We start from the raw sequence: 21,289 nt of genomic DNA on the forward strand, positions 1-21,289 counted from the left end.
GCACCTGCCACATTGGTATATATATATGGGTGTGTTTGTGTGAAGGGGATGTGGAAAAAGCAATGGGCCAGCTTTGGGACTGAAACTGAAGTCAGTTGAACTGTTTCTCGTTTCTTCCCCCAGCCGTGGGCGATTGCTTTCTTCTAAATGATTACGGCTGATGAAAACCTGACATGATTTGCCGTTGGAGGCCAAGATGGGAACTTAGCTCATTCCCAGCATTGCTCAGATGGTCCCTCACCTGGCCAGGGGTGGAGAGCTGAGACTCCATAAAGGGCCCTTCATTCTGGCCAATGGCTCTCCCTCCCCCACCTTCATCCCCTTCTTTTTCTTCAGGTGACTCTCCAGGAGGGATGAGTCCCCAAGAGAACCGTGGGCAGCTGGGATTTCCAGCTCCGGAAGGGCCTGCTCCAAAAAGGATTTGATGCTGGAGAGTGAAACTGACTTCTATAAACTCCCTCCCCATTCCCCCAACCTCCCATCCCTGCTTTTGTCTCCTTCTCTTCTGTCCCTCCCTCGCTGCCCACCTACCGCATCTTTCTCCCCCCTCTCCCTGCTTCTCTCCCTCTCCCTCCTTGTTTTTTAACCTCTTGTTTGATGCTGCCCGGTGGGGGGGGCTCCTTCCCTCTCCGGCTGGGGGGAGCATTCCAAGGGCCAGGGGGAGGGGATGGATGGAATATTATGCTAATCCAGGGAGATGGACCCGCCTTTCCCCCTGCCCTCGTGGAGCTGGGGCTGGTGAGGAGACAGCAGCAGGGGAACTGCAAGTAGGGTACAAAAGAGAGCCAGGGAGAGGTGGAGCGGACAGCAGCGGCAGCCTCTGCCTCTCCAGCGGGCAGAGGGACAGGGGCGCTCTCCTTCACCTTTGCTGCCCTCACCCTGTCTGTGTATTTATAGGATTTCCTACTCCCCCCCTCTCCCCACTGGAAAGTTTAACCAGCCTTTAAGAAAACCGTCTTTGCTGCTTCTCCAGCGCTGCCGGATCCTTTGCATCTCCCAAGCCAAGCAGCAGAGACTCGCATCCGATCCTCAGTGACAAGAAGGAGGAAGGTTACAAGGCTAGCTGCAGAGCTCCCTCGCTCTCTCCCTCGCTCGCTTTCTCCTCGGAGGGGCAGAAAGAACATGAGCAGGACAAGTGGAAACTCTCTCTTCTGGGTTTTCTCCTACCTCTGCCTGGGGACGTTGGTTTCTCTGACGGATGCCAAAGGGACCTATTACCACCACCCCGCCCCTGTCTCTTACAGTAACAGATACAATCTTTATACCTCAGGATCTAGCCCTCAGCTCAGCCCCGGGAAGCCCATGGGGAAGCACAAGTAAGTGTGTCTCCTCGGTGTCTCGTCTTTCTTTTCAGCTCTGTCTCTTTCCCCATTGAATAGAATGGAAATCGCAGGCTGCTCGATTTCACTGCTGGTCAGTTTCATGCGAGGGGGGTGGGAGCGAAGGCTCAGCGCTGCCCAGGAACTCGAAGCTACATTTCTGGGCTCGGCACCGAGCTACCGAACCGGAGCAGCGGTTGGGAAGTGCCTGTATTTCTGTATTGAATCTGTAATGCTGAGGCGGGGCGGGGTGGGGAGAAGGGATCCGGATTAAAAATGTAACAGCCCCGCTCCCCCTTCATTTGCTCTAGAGGCGCTTGTTTGGCCAGAGCTCGCTCTGCCCGTGAAAAAAGGACCGATGTGGGGTTATGGCAGAACTCAGAGGAGTCAAGAACTATTGGAAAGGAGCGATCGATGCTGGCACTGCCAGCCAGAGGGTCCCCAAACCCCAGTAACATTTTCCAGCTGCCGCCGTTAAAAGCTCGGAGCGAAGCTGTAACGCTGCTAGCCACAGGTGGCTACCAGGGACAGAGCCAGCGCAGCCCTCACCTTGTACCGCACTAGCTACTGGCCAGCAACGTGTACCATTGATGGCTGCCTGCCTGGGCTCCTAGCGGCAGTGAGGCGGGGTTTGGGGCTGAGGGGTAGAAAGGGCGGTCAGTCAGTCCAGTCTCCCCAGCTTCCTTTCCTGGGGCGCCCGCCCGGCTCGGCTGAACTGGAGGCTGGCGGGGGGCTCTTTGGGAGACTTGCATGGCTTAGCTGCCATCCCCAGCGCTTCTCCTGCACGTGCAGCGCTCCAGGGACTCTTTGGTTTGCCGTGTTCCCCCCCCCACCCAGTGCTGCTCTCCTTCCCCCAGCCCCTCCCATTTATAATATTCTTTGCCCCATTAGCTGCTGCATCTATTGGCATCCACTGGTGGGAAATGTCTCCAGCCCCAGGCAGGAATGGCCCAGTTCGTGCACTAACCCAGTGCCATCCTTCCCTGGCACCTCACCCTGCGCCCTGTCCTTGTAGGGGGGGGGGGCATACAGAGGAGGATGCTTTGTTTCTGCTGCTCAGGGGCTGTATATTGGGGCTACTTGGCAGCTGAGTTGGGGAGCCAATATCAACTTCTCCCTAGACACATGCTCAGCCCCCATCCCGCGTCCTCTCCCTCTTCCCGCACCAGCCTGCCCACCTACTGAGTCCTGGGAAGGATTGAATTGCAGAGAGAGACAATTATCTGGGGGAGTGCTCTGGCCTGTGCTATGCAGGAGGTCAGCCCGGATGGTCACGATGGTCCCTCTGGCTTCAGAATCCACGAAAACTCAGCCTTGATCCATTCAATGGGAGAGCTGGATTGTCTCTTCCCTTCATTTTCCAGGGAGCTCAGAGAATGGCCTGTGCTGGGCAGAATCCAAATCTCTAATCTCTTTACTTTGGCGTGAGTTTCACGCTCATAAAAACAAGGCGCTGATAATACTAACTGTAGCCCAGCACAGTGCAAACAGGGCTGAGGAGGCTACACACGCCTCTCTAACAAATGCACCAGTCCTGACTGGCTTCCCCCTGTTATTCCAGACTTGGGTTCCTCCGCTCCAGGTAGACAGCCCCTGCTGTGTTAGCCCTTCTCCTCTCCTAAGCAGACCCTGCCACCACTGTCTGAATAATGTGATGATCTGGGATGTGTCTAGAAGGGTGCCTTAAGAATGAGGCTGAGACCCTCAAACTCATTGCATGTGTGACTGAAAGGTGAAGGTCTCCTAGCGGTGAGGTCCCAAAGCAGCAGCTCCCCGGCCCACTGCTGGCTTTGGTCAGGGTGCAGGTGGTGGCAGGAGAATTGTAGCCGTTTCCTCGCTTGGGGCTGAGCAGCCAAACAACAACAGAACCATTTCACATTTGAAGAGCTGTTTGCTCCAGCCCCATGAGTTCACTCATCCCCATCTGCTTTATCTCATGGACCCACCGTATGCATCTCAGCCTTTGTCCTTGCACCCTCATCTTCTCCCGCCGTGCCATCTGCTGTGTCCCTGTGGCCTTAATCCTTCTCCTCTCTCCACTTCTCTGCTCTCTCTGCCCCGCATTCTGAACTTCTCAGCACATCCCCATCTGCTTCTCCCCACAGCCCAGCGTTTTGCTGGAATTGCCTCAGCGTCCCTCTGTTCTAGCACTACCCTGTTCTCTTCCCACTGGACCTGCCTCTGCTGACCTCAATCCCTCTCTCCAGCACCCAGTTGGATTGTGTTGCGCTTGCTGCCCCACTCTGGCTGTCTTGTCTCCCGTATCGGTCTACACTTGGTTACAATCTGCACATTAATCAAAATGGGCGCCGTTACTTGGCAGCACGTTCCCATGGTGAGAAAAAGAACGTGTCAAAGCAGACTTGCCTAACTGGTCATCCAAGGCAGAAGCAACCTGGGTACCGTTTGATTCACTCAGTGGCTTACTCAGTGCAGGCATTGTGCCTACAGGCGGAGGCCTGGGCATCCTACCTTTTTGCAGTCACCAGCCATTCCATCTCCCATTTGTGAGAAAACTCCTAGCATGAGCTACCCAGGAAGCTCTCTCTTTTTCCTACTGTTGATAGCCATGCTGCACTTCACTGGAGCAGTCTGTCCATTAAGGCTGGGGGCAGTTCCCATCACTGACTTGGGTGTAAGGCAAGTAGATATTCCACCCCACCACCACTCCAGCCTATGATCCTGTCTTCACTGGACATGGAACCAAGTGTAATCCACGTTAGATGTTACTAAGACCCTGTCTCCACCATAGGAACTACCATGGTGAAGGACCTGGTTGCAATACAGTTGTCCCCCAGCAAAGGTATGAGGTGAGTCAGCCTGGCAATGTAGGAGGGATGAACTATGGTTGAATCATGTTCTTAAGCCATGCTAAAGCTTGGACATTTGCAGAGCTGTGGGGAATGTGGTTCAGTCCTGCCTACACCTCTAGGCAAGGTTTCTGAGCACTGCTGGAACCAGGAGCAGGGGAACCTGTGCTCTGTGCTTATTCTGGAGTGCATGCTGGCAAAAATCTGAAGCAACCACATAAGGACCTGTGGGACTCACCTCCAACACTGTGACAATGGTTTAGCAGACAGAAGGAGCCCTTGCTTCAGGAGCCTAGCCACTAAGTACATGGGGAAGCCAGCAGCCAGGAAGAATCCTGTGCTCTGGGAGCCTCTCCCAAGAGGTTGGGGAGAAGGAAAGAGCCAAGTGCATGGGGAAGCAGACAGCTCAGCTCTGTCTTGCAGCCCAGGGCTCCAACCCTAGAGTATAAATGTACAAAGGAGGCGGAACTGAGCTTCCGCAAGGTTCCTGAGCTCTAAGCCAAAGAGCTGAACCCAGATTTCTCAAGCTTTGCTGGAGAAGTACAGCTATTTAGCTGCATCCCATTGATCCTGGTGAGAGGTACTTGGATGCATTCGTGCCTGTCTTGTGGGAAATGCTGGTACTGAGATCTCAGACCCTGTCCCAATGTAGATACATCAGCTATTGTACTTCCTTATGTTTGCCTGGGACAGCACTCAAGTCGCAGACAGCAGCATGTGGGTGAAGAGCTAGGAGCAATTTACTGCCTTTCTTGGTTGTTGTTCTGGGGTTGTTGTTTCAAGTGAAGGGTGGGGAAAGCCCTTGGCGTGAGGTTCTCACATGAGAAGGGTACGTGTACAGTGTATCAGGGATAGGAGAACCAGCCCAGATTTAATCCGAACCCACCTAACCCTGGGGCTTCTCACTCATTTGAAAGTGTTTGACTGACTGGCTTTGACTGTTCTCACTGCCAAGTCACAGCCAGGAAGGGAATACAGGGGGAGTGACTAGCTTAGTGATCTTGCTGACCCAGACAACTAGAAAGCCCTGGAGATCTTGCGAGCTGATCTCCTGAGAAAGCCTGAGCAAAGACATTCAGACACAGTGAAATTAGCATCTGTGATCCTGCCAGCCCTGGGATGGAGATGGAGTTCCCACAAACTCAGGGAGAGTTCTGCACAGATAGCCCACAACCAAACATCCGAACCCCTCCGCGGAGATGAACAGTGCAGGCATGATCAATAAAGCTCAGCGTTATGTACCTTGCTGTCAAGACTCAGGGCTTGCACTGAAGGAGCTCCTCATGGCCTGGGACCCAACGTGTCCATCACTACTGTACGGTACAACTCCTCAATGCAGCCCCAGTGGTTTTACACGTGGCCTAATGCACCACAAGGCAGGGCCCTCTGTCACCATGCTTGCATGGCATGATATTAACCTGAGTGGTCACAAGGATGCTTCAGGTTAACAAATACAGAGGCTGAGCACAACACGGAATCCAGGCTGGGGCATTCAGGTGACGTTTGTCTATCCCCGTTCCTTCCCTGGAGACCCCAGCACCCAGCTGGGTGTGGAGCAGTGGGGGTCCCCTCACTCTGAGCTCTCTTGCTGTGACTTTTCCAGGTCAGTGGTGTTAGCTAATTCATTATTCCAAGTGAATGAACAGGTGGAGGGAGCCCTCTAGCAGTCTAACCCTAGTGGAGACCTTAGTAGCAAATGCTAGCCAGGTGGAGGTAAACTCTGGACTGGAGGGTTTTTTTGAGTCTCTCCCTTGGAAATGGACTTTGGTAGCAACACCCCATTCTCCCCTTTTGGGGGATTCCTGGCTGCTGTTTCTGGGCAGTGGTTTGACTGTGTTCTGCTTTGTTTCCACTGCAGGAGCTACTGTGCATACGTGGTGCAGAGAAATGTGACATGCACCCTGCAGGATGGGGTGGAGAGCTACGTGAAGGCCGAATATCACAAGTGCAGCTGGGGGCCCAAGTGCCCAGGGAAAGTCCTGTGAGTACATGTTGGACGTAGCCATGGGAGTGGCATGGTAGGATCCCATGGTCATTTAGACTGAACGCTTGCCCTAGTGTAACACATATGGAAATATGAGTGTGCTGCTTTCATGTCATTGTCCCAGGGCTGGGCCACATACCTCCTGCATGGATGAACCTTATCTGGCTTTCTACATACACTAATGATGGGGAGGTAGTAGGTTTGCGTCTCTTGAATGTGGGTGTAGTGGAAATTGCATCAGAAAAAGAGGTCCAGTGGATGGGGTACTAGCCGGGGCTGCTCAAAGCATTGACCTTTCAGTTTGAGTATTAATACCCTAATTTGACAGATGGGAAACAGTGGTATAGGGAGGTGAAGCAACATGCCCAGAATCACACAGTCAATCAGTGGTGAAATCATGAACAGAACCCTGTATACAGTGTTCATTTCTGGCCAGCCCATCTCAAAATATCTAGAAGCAAAAGAAGGCGGTTCAGAGACAGGCAGACAGAGCCAGGAGACTTCTGAATGAGGAGAGATTGGAAAGACGGGGATGGTTTAGTTTAGAGAGATAACTGAGTGGACGTGTTAGAAGTACACAAAATATGGAACGATACAGAGATGATAATAAATCATAATACTCAGCTCATATACAGCACTTTTCATCCATAGATCTCAAAACACCGTACAGAGGAGATTGGTATCATTAGCTTCATTTTACAAATGGGGAAACTGAGGTACAAAGAGGCAACATGCCTTGTCTAAGGACAGCAGCCAAGCCAGGAACAGAACCCAGGTCTTCCTAGTCCTAGGACAGCATGCCAGCCACTTGTCCATCCTGCCTTTCCCTGGGAGCATCCTAGTTACTATCTCACAGAACAGAGAACAGCTAGCAAGACATTTAAAATAAGTCAAAGGAAATACTTTTCTTTGCCATGCATTACAAATCTGTGGCACTCATTGCCACAAGGCACCACTAAAGTCAGGAACCTAGCAAGACTCAGAAAAGGATTAGACATTTTGATGGATGGTACAGTAAAGTCAATCACAGTTGCATTAGATAAGGTAAAAACATAAGGGCTACAGCCCTTCATGCTTCAGGGCATAAGCCAACCTCTACCTGCCTGGGATAGGAAGAAACTTCCCCTTAGGGGACGACATGCCGTAACTCCCCACTACAAGGTCATGGGGGGGGGGAGGGTGTTTCCACCTACCTCTGAGGCAACTGCTGTTGGTCACTGGAGGAGACGGGATACTGGACTGCTACTAGATGGATCCATTGAGCTGACCTGGTTTGGCAGTTAGTGTGCTTCTCCGTCTCTAAAGCCCCTGAGCTAACCACTGGACATTGATGCCATCACCTGAGGCTCCCTGGTCTCATTTCCTAGAGCTGTCTCTGAGTGACTCAAGGAAGAGGGGGCAGCACAGACCCCATCCTTTTGACCCAGGAGCATTAGCCAGGACTCCCTCTGGAGCCCATGACTTCTGCTCCTTAAGCAGCCTGAGGGAATGCAACCACAGGAGCTCACTGCACTATGACCTGGAAGTGAACCTGTGTCTCCTTGGCGACAACACCCAGCCTAGTGCACTAACCACTAGGTCCCTGGGCCAGCCAGACTCATAGGGCAAGACAAATGTGACCTGTGGGTTTTCCCTTTCCTTCCCCCATGGTGCTGCTCCCTTGGAGGGAGCTGGTCCCTGGCCCAGCCATTAGGGTGCTCAGGGCTAGAACGACTGCTCTGAAGAGCGAACAGATTTCCAAAAGCAGATGCCCTTAGTTTTTTATTTCCTTTTTTGGGGGAAGAGAGGGGGGGAAATACCATTTAAACCCAAATGCACTGCTCCCCCTGGGGAGAGAAAGGACAGGGGCCCTGATGCCCCAGACCTACTAGCACACTGCTCCCACTGGGGACATAAGGGGCAGGAGAGAGTTGTGTGTGGGGGGATCACTCAAGGCCTCCATCCCAGTTAGGGAGCAGAAGGGCAGCCTCTGGTCCTGCCCAGCCCCAGCAGTTTGGAGACACCTCTAGTGGGTTTGCAGTTTGGAGACCCCGCCCGCACCAGCACATCTCCCACCCTTCTTTCCAACCAACCCTGCCCTCTCTTCCCGTCTCCCACCAAGAGGATGAATGGATGAGGCCCACCTGTGGTGTGATGGTCTCCGGTGGGTCGTGCACTAATGCTACCCACAGGCTCTCATCCAGTAACCCCATCCCACCAAAGGGCAGCAGGAATGAAATCAAGTTGCTGTCCCATTGGTGGAATAAGGCAGCCCAATGCAGCTGTATCCACAGTATCAAGACTGGATGAACTCATGTGCTTTATGGAGGTGGCCTGATAGGTCCCCCCTCCATGGGCACCTGCCTCAATTCATCTGGCAAGGATTCTAAGCAACTGCACAGTAATGGCTGGGGGAGAGCTGGCTGGGGGGAGGGAGTCAGCAGAAAATTCCAATAAAAATTAAAATAATGTTGGTTTTGCCAACATTTTTCATGAACATTTAGGGAAACATTTTAATTTGGAACCTCTGCCACAGTGCCCCCTGCTCCCATTCTTTTCTAGGCGGTGGCTCTCATTGGCCTACATCTCCCATGATACATCATGGTGAGGAGGAGGTGGTGCATCATGGGACTCCCTGGTCATAGTGCATCCTGGGAGTTGTAGTCCGGGAGGGGAACTTCCTAGAGAAGAATGAGCAACTGAACTACAACTCTCCTGAGGTACTGGAGCAGCATATTTTGGTTGTCAGGAGTTAGTTGTTGGCTTTTTAATCTGGTTTTTTTTTTTTTTTTTTTTGAAGAAAAGTCCAACATTTCTGTGGAAAAGAGACAATTTTGGTGAACATTTTCATTTTGTCAATATTCCAATTTGATAGAAAAATTTTGACCAGCCCAAGTCCAGGGTTCAAATGCAGTCAAATGCAGAGGGGAAAAAGGTGTAGACCATGGAAAGGGAGCCTGTCCGTTTCTTGTACCAGGAAAATATTTTTAAACGCTCTGCCATCTAGTAATAGTCCAAGGAAAAAACCCTGCTGTTCAGCAAACCAGGGCTGGAATAAGATGATTTCCTTTCTGCTTCTCTAGCATCTGCATCCAAGAATCTAAGGACTTGTGAGGACATTAATTTGGCCTCACACTGTCTGATAGCTAAGCAGGATTGTGATCCCATCCCCCTCTCACAAATGGGCAAACTATCCCAGGGAAGTTAAGGATCTGATTGTCAGAGCCCCCACATCTCATATTGAATCCCGGGGCCTGAAAAGGTCTTTCACTGAGCTCAGCGCATCGGGTGCATGTTGGGTGCCAAGTTCTCTTGGAAACCTGACTGGCAGCTCAGCAGCAGGGCTAAAGCAGAACCCAGGAGCCATGACTCTCAGCCTTTGCTATGCTCCCTGGCGGAGAAATTTTGGTAGTGTCAGTCGAGTAGGAGGAGAATGAATGAACTCCAGCAAAGGTGGAGTTCCCCACATTTTTCCCCTCCCTCCCTCCCTCCCTCAAAAATATCATAACCACTAGGAACCTCACAATTGTCACTGTGCTGCATTCTGTAGTTTGCATGGGACTTCTGTGAGATTGGGGAGGGGGAGAACTCAGACCACTTGAGCTAAAGGAGAATCTCCACAAGCTGATAGCAGTATAGGGCTTATGACACACCATTTGAGTCCATCCGGTGGAAAGCAGTAGTATACACATAAAAGCCTGTTCTTTGTATGCATCCATAGTTAGCCAAACTCATTCACAAGCAGCTGGGGGTGTCAGGCGTTCACCCAGACTTGCTGGAACAATTTTTATAGTGGGGGTGCTGAGACTCATTGACCCAAACTGTAAACCTTGTATATAATGGAAACCACTTCAAGTCAGGGGTTGCTGCAACACCCCCTGCACCCTAGTTCCAGCACCCATGAGTTCACCTCACTCAGACATGGGTGTGAAAGCTCCTTCTAGGTTCTCCAAGCTGACACTGTGCTGCACAATGGCACTCACACCACCACTGCAGCAGTGGGGCTAGACTCTAGCTCCGAAAGCTCAGCCCATCCTCCACCACTTGAGCTAAGGATGGTGGTCACGCTTGTCCCTGAGCAGCATCTATGACAAATTTCAGAGTAGCAGCCGTGTTAGTCTGTATCCGCAAAAAGAACAGGAGTACTTGTGGCACCTTGGAGACTAACAAATCTATGACAAAGTTGCACTGTTCAAATTCTCCCCACTAGAGGGCAGCAGTGCACAGGCTGTTTCTGCTAGCTAGCCAGTTGGTAACCAGCCCCACTGAGCACTGACCTGCTCCCACTCCCTGCCCCATTGCATCCCTTCAAACACACACACACACACTGAACCAATGGCATTTGCTGAAAGAGGCCGCATTGGCCAGCTGCACTTTTTACACCGCTTGGAATGCTGCACACAAGAGCGAGGCAGTTTTTCCAGGCACTGTTGATCCAGCTGCAATAAATACTTCCTGTTGCTGGCATTCAGGGAGTTGGGGAGGGGGGGGGGTTTCTTAATTGCAGAAGGGCAGTGTGTTCCTCATCATGAGTGGTGCCAGAGGGCAGCGCAGCAGGGCTGGGAGCGCCTCGTGCGCCAGACGCCTTGCTCGCCCCATCCCGAGTTCCACTTACAACCCCCCGCCTCTGCCAAATGCAAAGAGCGACAGGCTGCAGCCCAAACGTCTGCTCAGAGCCGAGGCGATGGCTTGTGCCAATGTTGTTATTGACAGTGGCTGAGCTCGGCAGCTTTTACTGCGCACCACGATATTTCCGGGCAGGCTTAAACACTCTATAAAAAATACCATAGTAACTTGGAGACTTCTGGAGGGAGGAATAATAAAAAGCGAGCTGCTTTTTCCAGCCCCTGCTCCCCCTTTCTGACCCTCGCTTGTGTTTCCAATTGAACAAACAGCAGCTCACGGCAGGTTCCTGCGCAGTGTGGCGTTCCGTGGGGGCTGGCCAAAAGGAGGCTGGAGGAACTGGCCGCTGAGCAAAACCCTTCCCAGTGGACAGGGACTAAAACCACCAACCAGAACAAGCCCTCCTTTCCCAAGCACATTGAGAAGAGCTGTGCTAGATCTGCCCTGTGACCGTAGTTCTGTGATGCTCTCCCTTTGGAGAAGGTGCAGCGTTTTGTGTGTGTGTATTTGGCCACGTACATATAAATCAGTGCCTGTATATATCCACCTGTCTAGGGCATGTATGTAGATTATACACCCACATCCAAGTGAATATAGGCAGAAGTGCAGGAGATGTGCACATGCATCCATGGCTGTGCGTGTCAGTTCATGCCTTGCACCTCACTTAGCCATATAGCATCCCTTGTATGAGTGCATGTCTACACTTGTGTGCATTAGAACAACATAAGGTGCTCCCCAATGGGCGAATACATCTCCCTTTGTGCTCGACATCTGGGTAGCATATTCCCCATACCATGCAGTAATGCACATGCAGAGTTCTTCCGAAGTGGAGTAGAAAGCTGAGGGGCCCAACTCAATAAATGTTTGAGAGAGTTGAACATTTTCAGTGTCACCTTTCCACTCGGAAATGCTGTCGGCAAAATCAAAATGGTTCACAGGAATGTTGATTTCAACTAAGTTTAACTGAAACTATTTCAGTCAAAATGGAGTATTTTGTTTCATCTTGCTCAATTTTTCTTGTTTTGACTTAATTTTTTTGACATTTATATTAACATGATTATATTAATATATTTGCATTATATGTAGCATGTTTCAGCAGTGGCAAAATGTTTTGTTAAAGTGATTGCAATGTTTCCGAAGTGAAATATATCAGAATTTCAATTCCATGGTAAATTTCACCTTTTTGTGCAAAGGGAATTTCAAAATATTAGAATTTCCTGCAGAGCAGCAATTCCGTTTTCAGAGCAGCTCGAACATTGGTTCAGCTCACTTTGGGAGCAAAGATTCGGGTCTGTTTTCATTCTGTCCCACTTGGTTCCCAAGCTCTGTGTTCATACAAGGTCACTGGAACTCTGGCAGGGATGAGGCCTAGAGAGAAAGGGAAGAGAGGGGGGAGTTTACTCCTGTCCTAATGATAGCTGTTGAATTCACATTAATGACATCACTGATGAGGTAGAGTGAGGGGAAGATGAGGTGGGATTAAAGTAGAGGGTTGCTGTTTGAAACATGCACAGGAAGGATGGTCCAGTTGTTACATCCCAGCTCTGCGTTCTATGGTCAGCTCTCTGCCCCATTATTAAGGGGCCCTAGGATGTGTCTCTTAAGCCTTTCTCCCACTTTCCCCTTCTGTAAAATGTGGACAGTAAAATGTGCCACGCAGGAATGTTGTAAAGCTCACACCATCACCAAAAGTGAAGGACTTTGAGAGTCTTGGCTGGCAGGCGGTGAGTGAGGTGCAGAGGGTTATAACAACATCCACCCAACCCACAATGCTTCCCATAAGGGGAAAATACAGATATTGGGCACTGCTGCCCTCTACTGCTTAAAAACAATCAGTATTTTAGAGCAAGTACAGCAAGTGGGGGTTTATTCTAACCATGTTCCATTCTAGAAACGTTCTCCTAAATACAGACGTCTTTCTAAAGGTATTTGACCAGTCCTGTAACATTCCACAGGAAAGATCTCCCTCTCCCATGCAATTCTATGGAGTTATTAAAAAACAAACTGGAAAAGGTTTCTCTTTTAAATTCTGTAACATTTGAGGCATTTCCACCAAGCCTCTGAGTTTTTTCTTTCTTACACAGGCAGTCATTTACTGTGTATTTGTGCAAACTTTAGCAAAATGAGGCCCATTGTAGTTGCCCTCCAGATGCTACAGCAATACCTAAGTTTAATAATACAAATTATATTGCTAGTGGTCTTTGATTTTCAAAGTGAGAGTCACAGCAAAGCAAAGAAAGAAAGGTGCATAAGCCATTCTTTGTATGTTCTTCCCCGTCCATCCATCCATGACTTGTTGATCTGACTGTAAACTCATGGGGGGGTGGGGAGCCAGGGCCACCCAGAGGGTGGGGGGCAAGTGGGGCAATTTGCCCTGGGCCCTGCAGGGGCCCCGCGAGCCCTGGCCAAGAATCCCTTCCCTAGCTACTCACCCAGCGGTGGTCTGGGTCTTCGGCAGCACTTCGGCGGCGGGCCCTTCAGTCGCTCCGGGTCTTCGGCGGCATTTCGGCAGCAGGTCCTTCAGTGCTGCCAAAGACGGCGAGTGAGTGAAGGACCTGCTGCCGCAGACTCGGAGCGCCACCCACTGAGTACAACCACTGCAGTGGGTGGCGCCTTTTGTTAAGTCCGCTCCCCCGCTTTGCCCCAGGCCCCCTGAATCCTCTAGGTGGTCCTGCGGGGAGCTGTCTCTTGCTCTGTTTGCACAGTGTATGGTGCAAGCTCTGTTGGGGCCTGTAAGGCAGTTACAGTTGGGCCTAGATCCACCTACATGATAGTGTGTGGACTAGGAAGAGAAATGCCAATAACGGTTACTATTTATCATCTCCAGCATGGCAAGAAAGGTGGCTGATTCAGGACCCCCCTAAAGTGCTCGAGATCTAGATTTCAGTTCGTGACTCTGCTCTCCCTTCCTTCCTCCCTCATCTCCAAAAAGGTACCGCACCTTCTACAGACCCAAGTACAAGATTGGCTACAAGACAGTGACTGAGCTGGCATGGAGGTGCTGCCCAGGACTCATGGGAGAAGGGTGCCATGACAGCCCTACTGACCAACCAGGCCTGCTGCCCCAGCGCCCCAGCCCTAAGATTCCTCCTGGTCACAAGATGTTTCCAGGTCCTAGAGTTCCTCCCCATCCCCAAATCCACCCTGAGCCGTTTCCAAGTCCAAAGAAGAACCACTATGGTGAGTGATTGAGCCCTTCCCGGGAAGCTGCATTGCCTTTGATTTCACACCTACAGGTTATGGTTGCACAGAAACTAATGACACAGTCGGCCCCGTTGTTAGCACTCTCAGCAGAGACAGCCAGGACGGAGGCCTGCTCACACACGATTCAATTACTGCAGTGGCTGTACGTTGACATAACTTAGATCGACTTAATTGTGTAGCGTAGACTCATAAGGAAGAGCCCCTCCAGCGTAGGCTTGGGCCACAATGACAGGGCACTGTGAGGAAACTTACATTACTGCAGTTGTCAGAGAACTTCCCTCCCCCAGGCTGTTAAAGCACCTTTCACCAGCACCTGTGCACAGTGCTGGTTGTAGCTGGGCTCCTGCAGCATTTCGTGGGGCTGGGTTTCTCACACTCACTGCAGCATGGATCATTTGCAGACAGAACGTCAGAGAATTGTAGGATTCGTAAACGTTTATAAGGCAAGATGGGTTTTAGGGCCAAATGGATGGAAGGTAATTCAACAGGTTCCAGCTGAGCTAACTTCTGCAGTAGAGTGGCTACAAGGTGCCCACGTAAAAGGGGCAGCAGGAACTAACGGAGGGTGTTTTGAAATATACAATACAGTCCCGGCCCTTTAAAAAATTCCTCCCATGTCACAAAAAGGAGGAAATCATCCTCCAGGCAGGAAATTCCTTGCAGGACAGGTAGAACTCTAAAGGGCTGGGACTCAACTCTTTGGGAGCAGAGAGGCACGTCTTACCTTTCAGAGGGCTGGGCCTGAACAGATGCTCCCCTACTTTCTTTGACACAGTCCTGCTTTTCCAAGACTGCTCCCACCTGCAATGCTAAAATCAGGAGATTTCCCCAGTGCTGGGGGCTTGTCTGTGTTCTAATCATGTGCTTGGGGGTGGTGGGAGGTCATCACTGACCAAGTTGCACAGCTAAGTAAGCATGGGGCAATGTGCCTCCCATTCCCTGGGGATGGAGGGGAAAGAGCCGAGGCCAAGAGGTGGGGCAGGGATTTGGGTTTTGAGCAGCCAGGCTTGCTCGCATTTTACCTTGTAGGGAACACAAGGAGAGTTGGTAAGTTAGGGCCTGAGTCAAAGCCCACTGAAATTAATGGGAGACAACGGTAGACTTTGCATTAGGCTGCAGCAGAACACACCTAGCTGGAGCATCTGTACGTACAGATGTCCTGTAGAGGCTGGGCACCCCGCTAGAGTGGGTAGCCCTGAAAACACTCCCGGTACCTAGAGTAGCGGCAGTGTTGGTCTCTGCTTAGGGCAGCAGGAACCCCATGGAGTGGCAGATACAGAATTTTTACATATGTTGCACAGCCAGTTTGCCCTGCGGAGCAAGAGGGTGCAGAGGAAGGAGGCAGTTCTCTAGAGCTATCTGAGGCAAGTGGGGTGGGACAGGACACTGGGCTTTGCAGCCTCATCAGACTGCTCAAGCCACAGAGAGCCCTTTCCAGCTACCCACGGCCCAACCCTTGGCCAAACGCAACAGACATCACTTCTAATGGGGACTGAACCCATCATCCCCTAAAATACAGGCCTCTACCCCGTTTACTATCAGTAAAGAGCAGGGATTACACTTGCTGGATCCAGGTATTATAGGGAGACATGAAGTCAGGCCCAGAGAGCCACAGTCATTAATACACAAAGAGAGCAGAAGAATAGAGACTTTCAGCTATTCACCACCCATCTCCTTGCAGTTATGGCCTGCAGCTATGTAGACATAAGAAAACATTAAAAACCCATGGCTGCCCCATGCCACTGACTCAGGTTCATGGGGCTCAGGCTAAGGGGCTGCTTAATTGCAGTGTTGATGTTGCAGATTGGCTCTGGGACCATGCAAGGTGAGCTGCAGCCCAAGCCAGAACATCTACACTGCAATTAAGCAGCCACTTAGCCACAGTCAATGGGCTCGGGCTAGCCACAGGTTTTTAATTGCAGTATAGACATACCCAGGAAGGCCAGGTGGGCTGCTTGCCATGTTAACCATCTGAATACCAGAAAGTTGAATGCAAGCAACAGGACAGGCGGAAGTCAGAATTAAGGTGGAGAAAGCTGTAGTAGTCGTCGTTGTTGTCGTCATCATCTTCCCCTCTGTTTCTTCTCTGATGTAGGCAGGAAGATGCCTGGCATCTTTGGGGACAGGCTGGACCGGCTGGAAGAGGAGGTAAGGCGCCTCTCGCAGTCCTACGACAGCCTGCACAATGTGGTGAGCGGCCTGGGGGATCACCTGCGTCTGGCCATCCAGGAGGATACCAACAAGATGATCGGGTCTCTGATGAACAGCCCAAGCGTGCCCGACTCAACAGTGGGCTTTGGGGTCATTCCCGATGGGATTGTGGATGTGGCTGACAAGGCGGACATCACCACCTATCCACCCGTGGGTGAGATCCTGGCCAAGGTGAGCGAGGTGAGCGACGTGCTGAAGACCAAGACAGATTTGCTCAATGAGGTGCACGGCCTGGTCCTGGACCATGACGGGCAGATCAAACACCTGCTGGAGTCAGCTAGGCCATCACCCCTCACCTCCATCGACATGTTGGAGGAGTATGTGGACACCCGGCTGAGCAACCTGCGAGCAGAGATGCTGGATGGCTTTGAGAAGAAGCTGGTGAAAATCCAGAGCACATGCGACTTCAGGATCAAGGAGGTGCAGCAGCAGTGTGAAGAGGAGAAAGCTGCCAACTTGCGGCTACAGCAGACCCTGGACGGCAAGGAACTGGAGATCAAGAAGGAGATCTCCCAGCTAGAGACCCAGATCCAAGGGTTGACCGTGGTGGAGAGCTGCTGCGGCAACCTGAACTACCTCACCGAGCGCATGGACATCCTGGAGAAGGGCCTGCACAGCATCTCTGAGTCCCAGAAGAACCTACACTCACAGCTCAATGGTGAGTTCTCCACCATCACCCTGGGGAGCCTTGTTGAAGGGCGCTTCGAGGACCTGGAGGCGAGGCTCAATGCTACAGAGAGAGAGACTGGCAGCTGCTGCTCCAGCTTGGAGGACAGCATGATGGGCCTGGTGGGGTCAGAATTGGATGGTGTGAGGACCTCGTTTGAGGACAAAATGAGGACCTTGGAGGACAGGTTCATGACCATTGTGGGGGAGCTGAGCAATGTCAGTGCCCCAGCGGGTCTGGATGAAGCCATGATGCCCTTGCTGGAGGGAGAGCTTGCCAACATGAGGAAGCAGACAGACGAAAGACTGGAGGTGCTGCAGAGCCGGCTCACCACCCTGGAGAGCACCTGCTTACTAGGCTGTGCCTCTGCTTCCAAAGATGTGGAGACTTTCCGGACTGAAATTGAGGACTGCCAGAGCAAGAACCAGGATCTGCTGCTCAGAATGGACAGTAACAACGACCTCCTGCGCAAGTTGAATACCACCATCCTGGAGATCCAGAGGCGGATTGAGGAGGAGGCAGCCGGCTCGCTGCAAGGCGAGATCACCCTGCTCAAGATCAACCTGAATACCGTGAGCAAATCCCTGACAGGGCTCAAGGACTCTGTCTCCCAGTACTCCAACACCGTGCTGCACGTCAACTCTTCACTGGACGAACACGAGCGCAAGATAGAGGACGAGGTGCACTCCATTCAGGAGAAGGTCAGCGACCAAGGCTCGCAGCTCATCTTCAGCAACAAGCGCGTCCTGAACCTGAAAGGCGATCTGGAGAGACTCAAAGCGAGGATCGTGAATGACCTAAGCAACTGCAAGAACGCCGCACACGTCCTGCAGAAGGAAGTGGCCCAGTTCGACAGCCGTGTGGCCCAGGTGGAAAACATGTGCGGTGGGCTTGGTGCCATGACGGGGAGCCTGGACATCATCCGTGATGAGCTGGAGAAGCACACAGGCAGCCTGTGGGGCTACATGGACCATATGAACGGGACTTTGGCCGCCCACTCTCAGGAAATAACTGTACTGAAGGACAACTTGCTGGATTGCCAGGCCAAAGTGACAGAGCTGGCCGAACAGGTTACCCACTTGGAAGGCGCTTTAGAGGGGAAGCAGCATTAGCTATACCGAAACCCACCTCTCTTTATCCTTGAAGAACAGAATTAACTTATATCACACAGACTCTACTGTGACAATGGGTTGTTGTTTTTTTTTTTAAATATAAATGGAAAGCTGCTATAATCCCTTCTCCCATTTCTTTAATTTTTTTTTTCTTGCCTGAAAAAAGTGAAACCCTACAGCCCAAGTCATCCCTTTGCCATACTGAACTGGACTGGACTTGATATCCCTTCTTGTCACTTAGCAGCTGTCCTAACAACATAGGAGATCCTGGTCATAGCTGGTGGTTGTTATGTAGCTGTGACCCAGGAATGACAGTTCAGGACCAAGCTCAAGGCAGAATCATTTTGGAGGATTGATTGCTTTGGAAAGAATAAAACTCTGTATTTGTAAGGCAGGATGGACAAACTCTGTTCCTAAAGGATCACATGCATCTTACCCACTGGGGCAAAGAGATAGTCAGGGACCCACCTTTGTAACATCCACCTGGGGATAGTTGGATTTTAACAGGGAAAGCCTTCTAGCATATACCCTGGGGAATTTTATTCCCCTTTTTGACACAATGGCTTCCATTCTATTAATCTGAGCCCAGGTTTCTGTCTCTCAACTAATGCCTAAGCCAATTTAAAATTAGATGCATTCCCCATCCACCCACCCCTTTTGACAGGCATAGTAGGGGGATATGCATGAAGACAACATAGGTCTATAAACAACCCTCTTCCTCCCCTGCTACTCCTGAGTGTAGCGCCTTTGCTCAGCTTCCTCCATCTTGCCAGTTGTGCTATGGAGCACACAGTGTGACCTGTTAGAGATTCAACTAGTTTAAGCGTGGCATTTGGGGGAGTCCATTTTAGGACTGTACTGGGCCTGAATTTAATAAGAACAAGGGGTCCTGTGTGTTTGCAGGCCAAGGACTGCAAATTGGACACAGCTCTTTGCTTGTTGCCTAAGTCACATTGGAACCCAGGTCTCCAAAGATGAAAACCCAGGGCATTAAGCCATGATGCCCCCCCCAGCCCTGCGGAGTAATTTAAGCAATAATGGGGATATGTGCAGGTGCTCTTATCCCATAAATGGCTTTACTTCCCACGATACTCCAGGTATAGATTTGGAGAAATAGGATTTATCTGTTCCTAGGCTGCACAGGGCAACGTGTGTTCATGTCCACTATCCCATCGTCACATAGACAGGAGTGGGCAACTGGGATCACATTCACTTCACATACTCCAGGGCCCCTGAAAGCCTTCTTGGCTATGCGACTTCCCTAGAGAGGGACTTCCTTTGTCAAGTGCAGGCAGGAGGCGAAGGTAAGGGCAAGTCTCTCACAGTGCCTTTGAAAGCAGAACCCTTCCTGGAGGGCGGGGGGATGTTAATCAAGGGAAGCTCAACTCAGCAGCATCATTTGGAAGATCTCCACATTTCATCCAGTTTTCCAGCTGGGCTGGATGAGGCACAAAGGAGCCCAGTGAGGCATCAGATCCTTGAGTGGTTCTGGTGAGCTAGGAACGGGGATTCACCCCACAGTGGAACCAGGAGGTGCCGGGGGCCCTCTACTCCCATGTCTGGGCCATTTCACCTTAGTACTATGGCACGTTTGTGACATCCAAGGACTTGATTCTGGTACTCAGACTGGCAGGAGAGTTCCTCTGCTACAAGCTATCGCCCAAGAAACAAGGGAAAGGTTAAACTCCAGTTTCACATAGAGCACACGGACTGACGAACTAGCAGGAACCCCCTCTGCACAGACTGCAGTGATGGAGGACAAAACCCGGCTACCCTTCGGCTATGGCCAAGGTTGCTTGGCTAGGTTGGATTTGGTCACCGTGAAAAGAAAGCGGAGTGTCTATTTCAGCTACACTGGCATTTGGGGGAGGTGGGGGAGAAAGCTACCACTGTACATGCTATTCATGGCTTTAATTTAATCTCTCACACTAGGCCTGCTTCAGTTCTTCTCTTCACCTGCTGCCACCGCAGCCCTGGGCCCCGACTTTCCTCCCCATCGCCCTCTTCCACTCATTTTTGGGCATTCTCATCCCTTGTCTCCTCCTATTACCACATTTCTTCCCTGTAGTGTAACCCATTGCACCTGAGAGTCAGGCAGAGGCTGAAACTGGCTCTGAAGAAAACACCCCCTTTGCTCCATTTCCTCATTAAGCACATAGTAGCAACTTGCCACACAGAACAGCTGGAAACAGCCTTTCCCATGTGATACAGCTTTAACCTGAGCCCCGGCCTGGGAGGGAAGAGCATTCCCCCTTTTACTGAATAGCTGGGGATGCAGAGCTCAGAGAGGAAGGTAGTGAGAGGAGCACTGACCAAGGGTGCCCCCTGAGACCATACATGTTCACAAATCCATGACTACTCCACCCTTTACCAGCTGGGCTTTCAGTGCTGCATGGAATCAGGCACTTCTCCATGCCTGTACTCAGCAAGGACAGTGGACTAACAAAGGTGAGAGATGTCTCTCCACGGGGTGGGAAAGAGGCCCTAGAGCAAAGCTGGACCATCTCCTGGCCACCACAGAAAAATCCCTTCTCAGCCCATGACTACCTTTAGCTCTCTCGACCCAGAGAAGTAACTTACAGATTGTGCTCTCTGTACTGCTCTATGCTTCCAGATAGCCCTGTAGCAGTAGTTCTCAACCAGGGGTCTGGGGCCCCCTGGGGGGCCACAAGCAGGTTTCAGGGGGTCTGCCAAGCAAGGCCAGTGTTAGACTTGCTGGGGCCCCAGTCAGAAAGCCAAAGCCCCACCCCAAAGCTGAACCCTGGGGCCCTGAACCCCACCAACTGGGGCTGAAGCCAAAGCCTGAGCACCTTAGCTTCGAGGGAGCCCCGGTGGTATGGAGCCCCAGGTGACCAATTAAGAGAAAGATAAGCTTGATAGTAGGAGATTTGTTTTATCTATAGCCAGTGTGATAGTCTGCATTTCCAAATAGCAAGTGGCTGAGGGGAGCAGCTCCCTGGAGGTCAGAGGGAAAGTAGGCTCTTAAAGCTAACACAAGGTGGGAGGAGGATAGTTTCAGATAGGGCAGGGGGAGAAGCAGTGGGGAGGCATGTTGATCTCTCAGAAATGGTGCTATATTTGAACTCCTTTCCGGCCAGTCACTTGAAGACGCTGACAGTTTGTAGGTCTGTTCTTGGACCATCGAGTTTAAAAGCTAAGTAACATGATGTTTAAATGGGCATTTGGTGCTTTCGAAGGAGGAATCGGATTGTACCTGCATCTTCGCTCCCTGTTGGAGGCGGGGGGTTCTGGGGCAGTTGTGAAATCCCATTAAAGTCCATTTTGAGTTGTTTTTAAAAACTTTGTATATTTGTTCAGATGTTAAAGCTGAAAGACAGTTTGTACTAAGAACAAAAAATAAAACTTCTTGCTGAGGTTTC

General features: G+C 51.2%; 1 protein-coding gene across 1 annotated transcript; it reads left to right on the forward strand.

The window, feature by feature from the left end:
* The first annotated feature begins 742 nt into the window (after positions 1 to 742).
* On the forward strand, positions 743 to 21,284 carry EMILIN3 (elastin microfibril interfacer 3). Its single transcript, XM_034787998.1, has 4 exons — positions 743 to 1,316; positions 5,988 to 6,110; positions 13,648 to 13,895; positions 16,015 to 21,284. Exons 1-4 carry the CDS (start codon positions 1,123 to 1,125, stop codon positions 17,907 to 17,909), a joined length of 2,460 nt encoding a protein of 819 aa, XP_034643889.1. The 5' UTR covers positions 743 to 1,122; the 3' UTR covers positions 17,910 to 21,284.
* Positions 21,285 to 21,289: the final 5 nt, after the last annotated feature.

The sequence above is a fragment of the Trachemys scripta genome, chromosome 12, assembly GCF_013100865.1.
Source record: "Trachemys scripta elegans isolate TJP31775 chromosome 12, CAS_Tse_1.0, whole genome shotgun sequence".
Lineage (NCBI taxonomy): Eukaryota > Metazoa > Chordata > Testudines > Emydidae > Trachemys > Trachemys scripta.

What these genes read in the sequence shown, in the direction of transcription:
- EMILIN3 (XM_034787998.1), top strand. Translation starts at nt 1,123, where the DNA reads ATGAGCAGGACAAGTGGAAACTCTCTCTTCTGGGTTTTCTCCTACCTC. An exon ending in AAGCCCATGGGGAAGCACAA is followed by an intron (nt 1,317 to 5,987) that starts GTAAGTGTGTCT and finishes TTTCCACTGCAG; the next exon opens with GAGCTACTGTGCATACGTGG. An exon ending in AAGTGCCCAGGGAAAGTCCT is followed by an intron (nt 6,111 to 13,647) that starts GTGAGTACATGT and finishes ATCTCCAAAAAG; the next exon opens with GTACCGCACCTTCTACAGAC.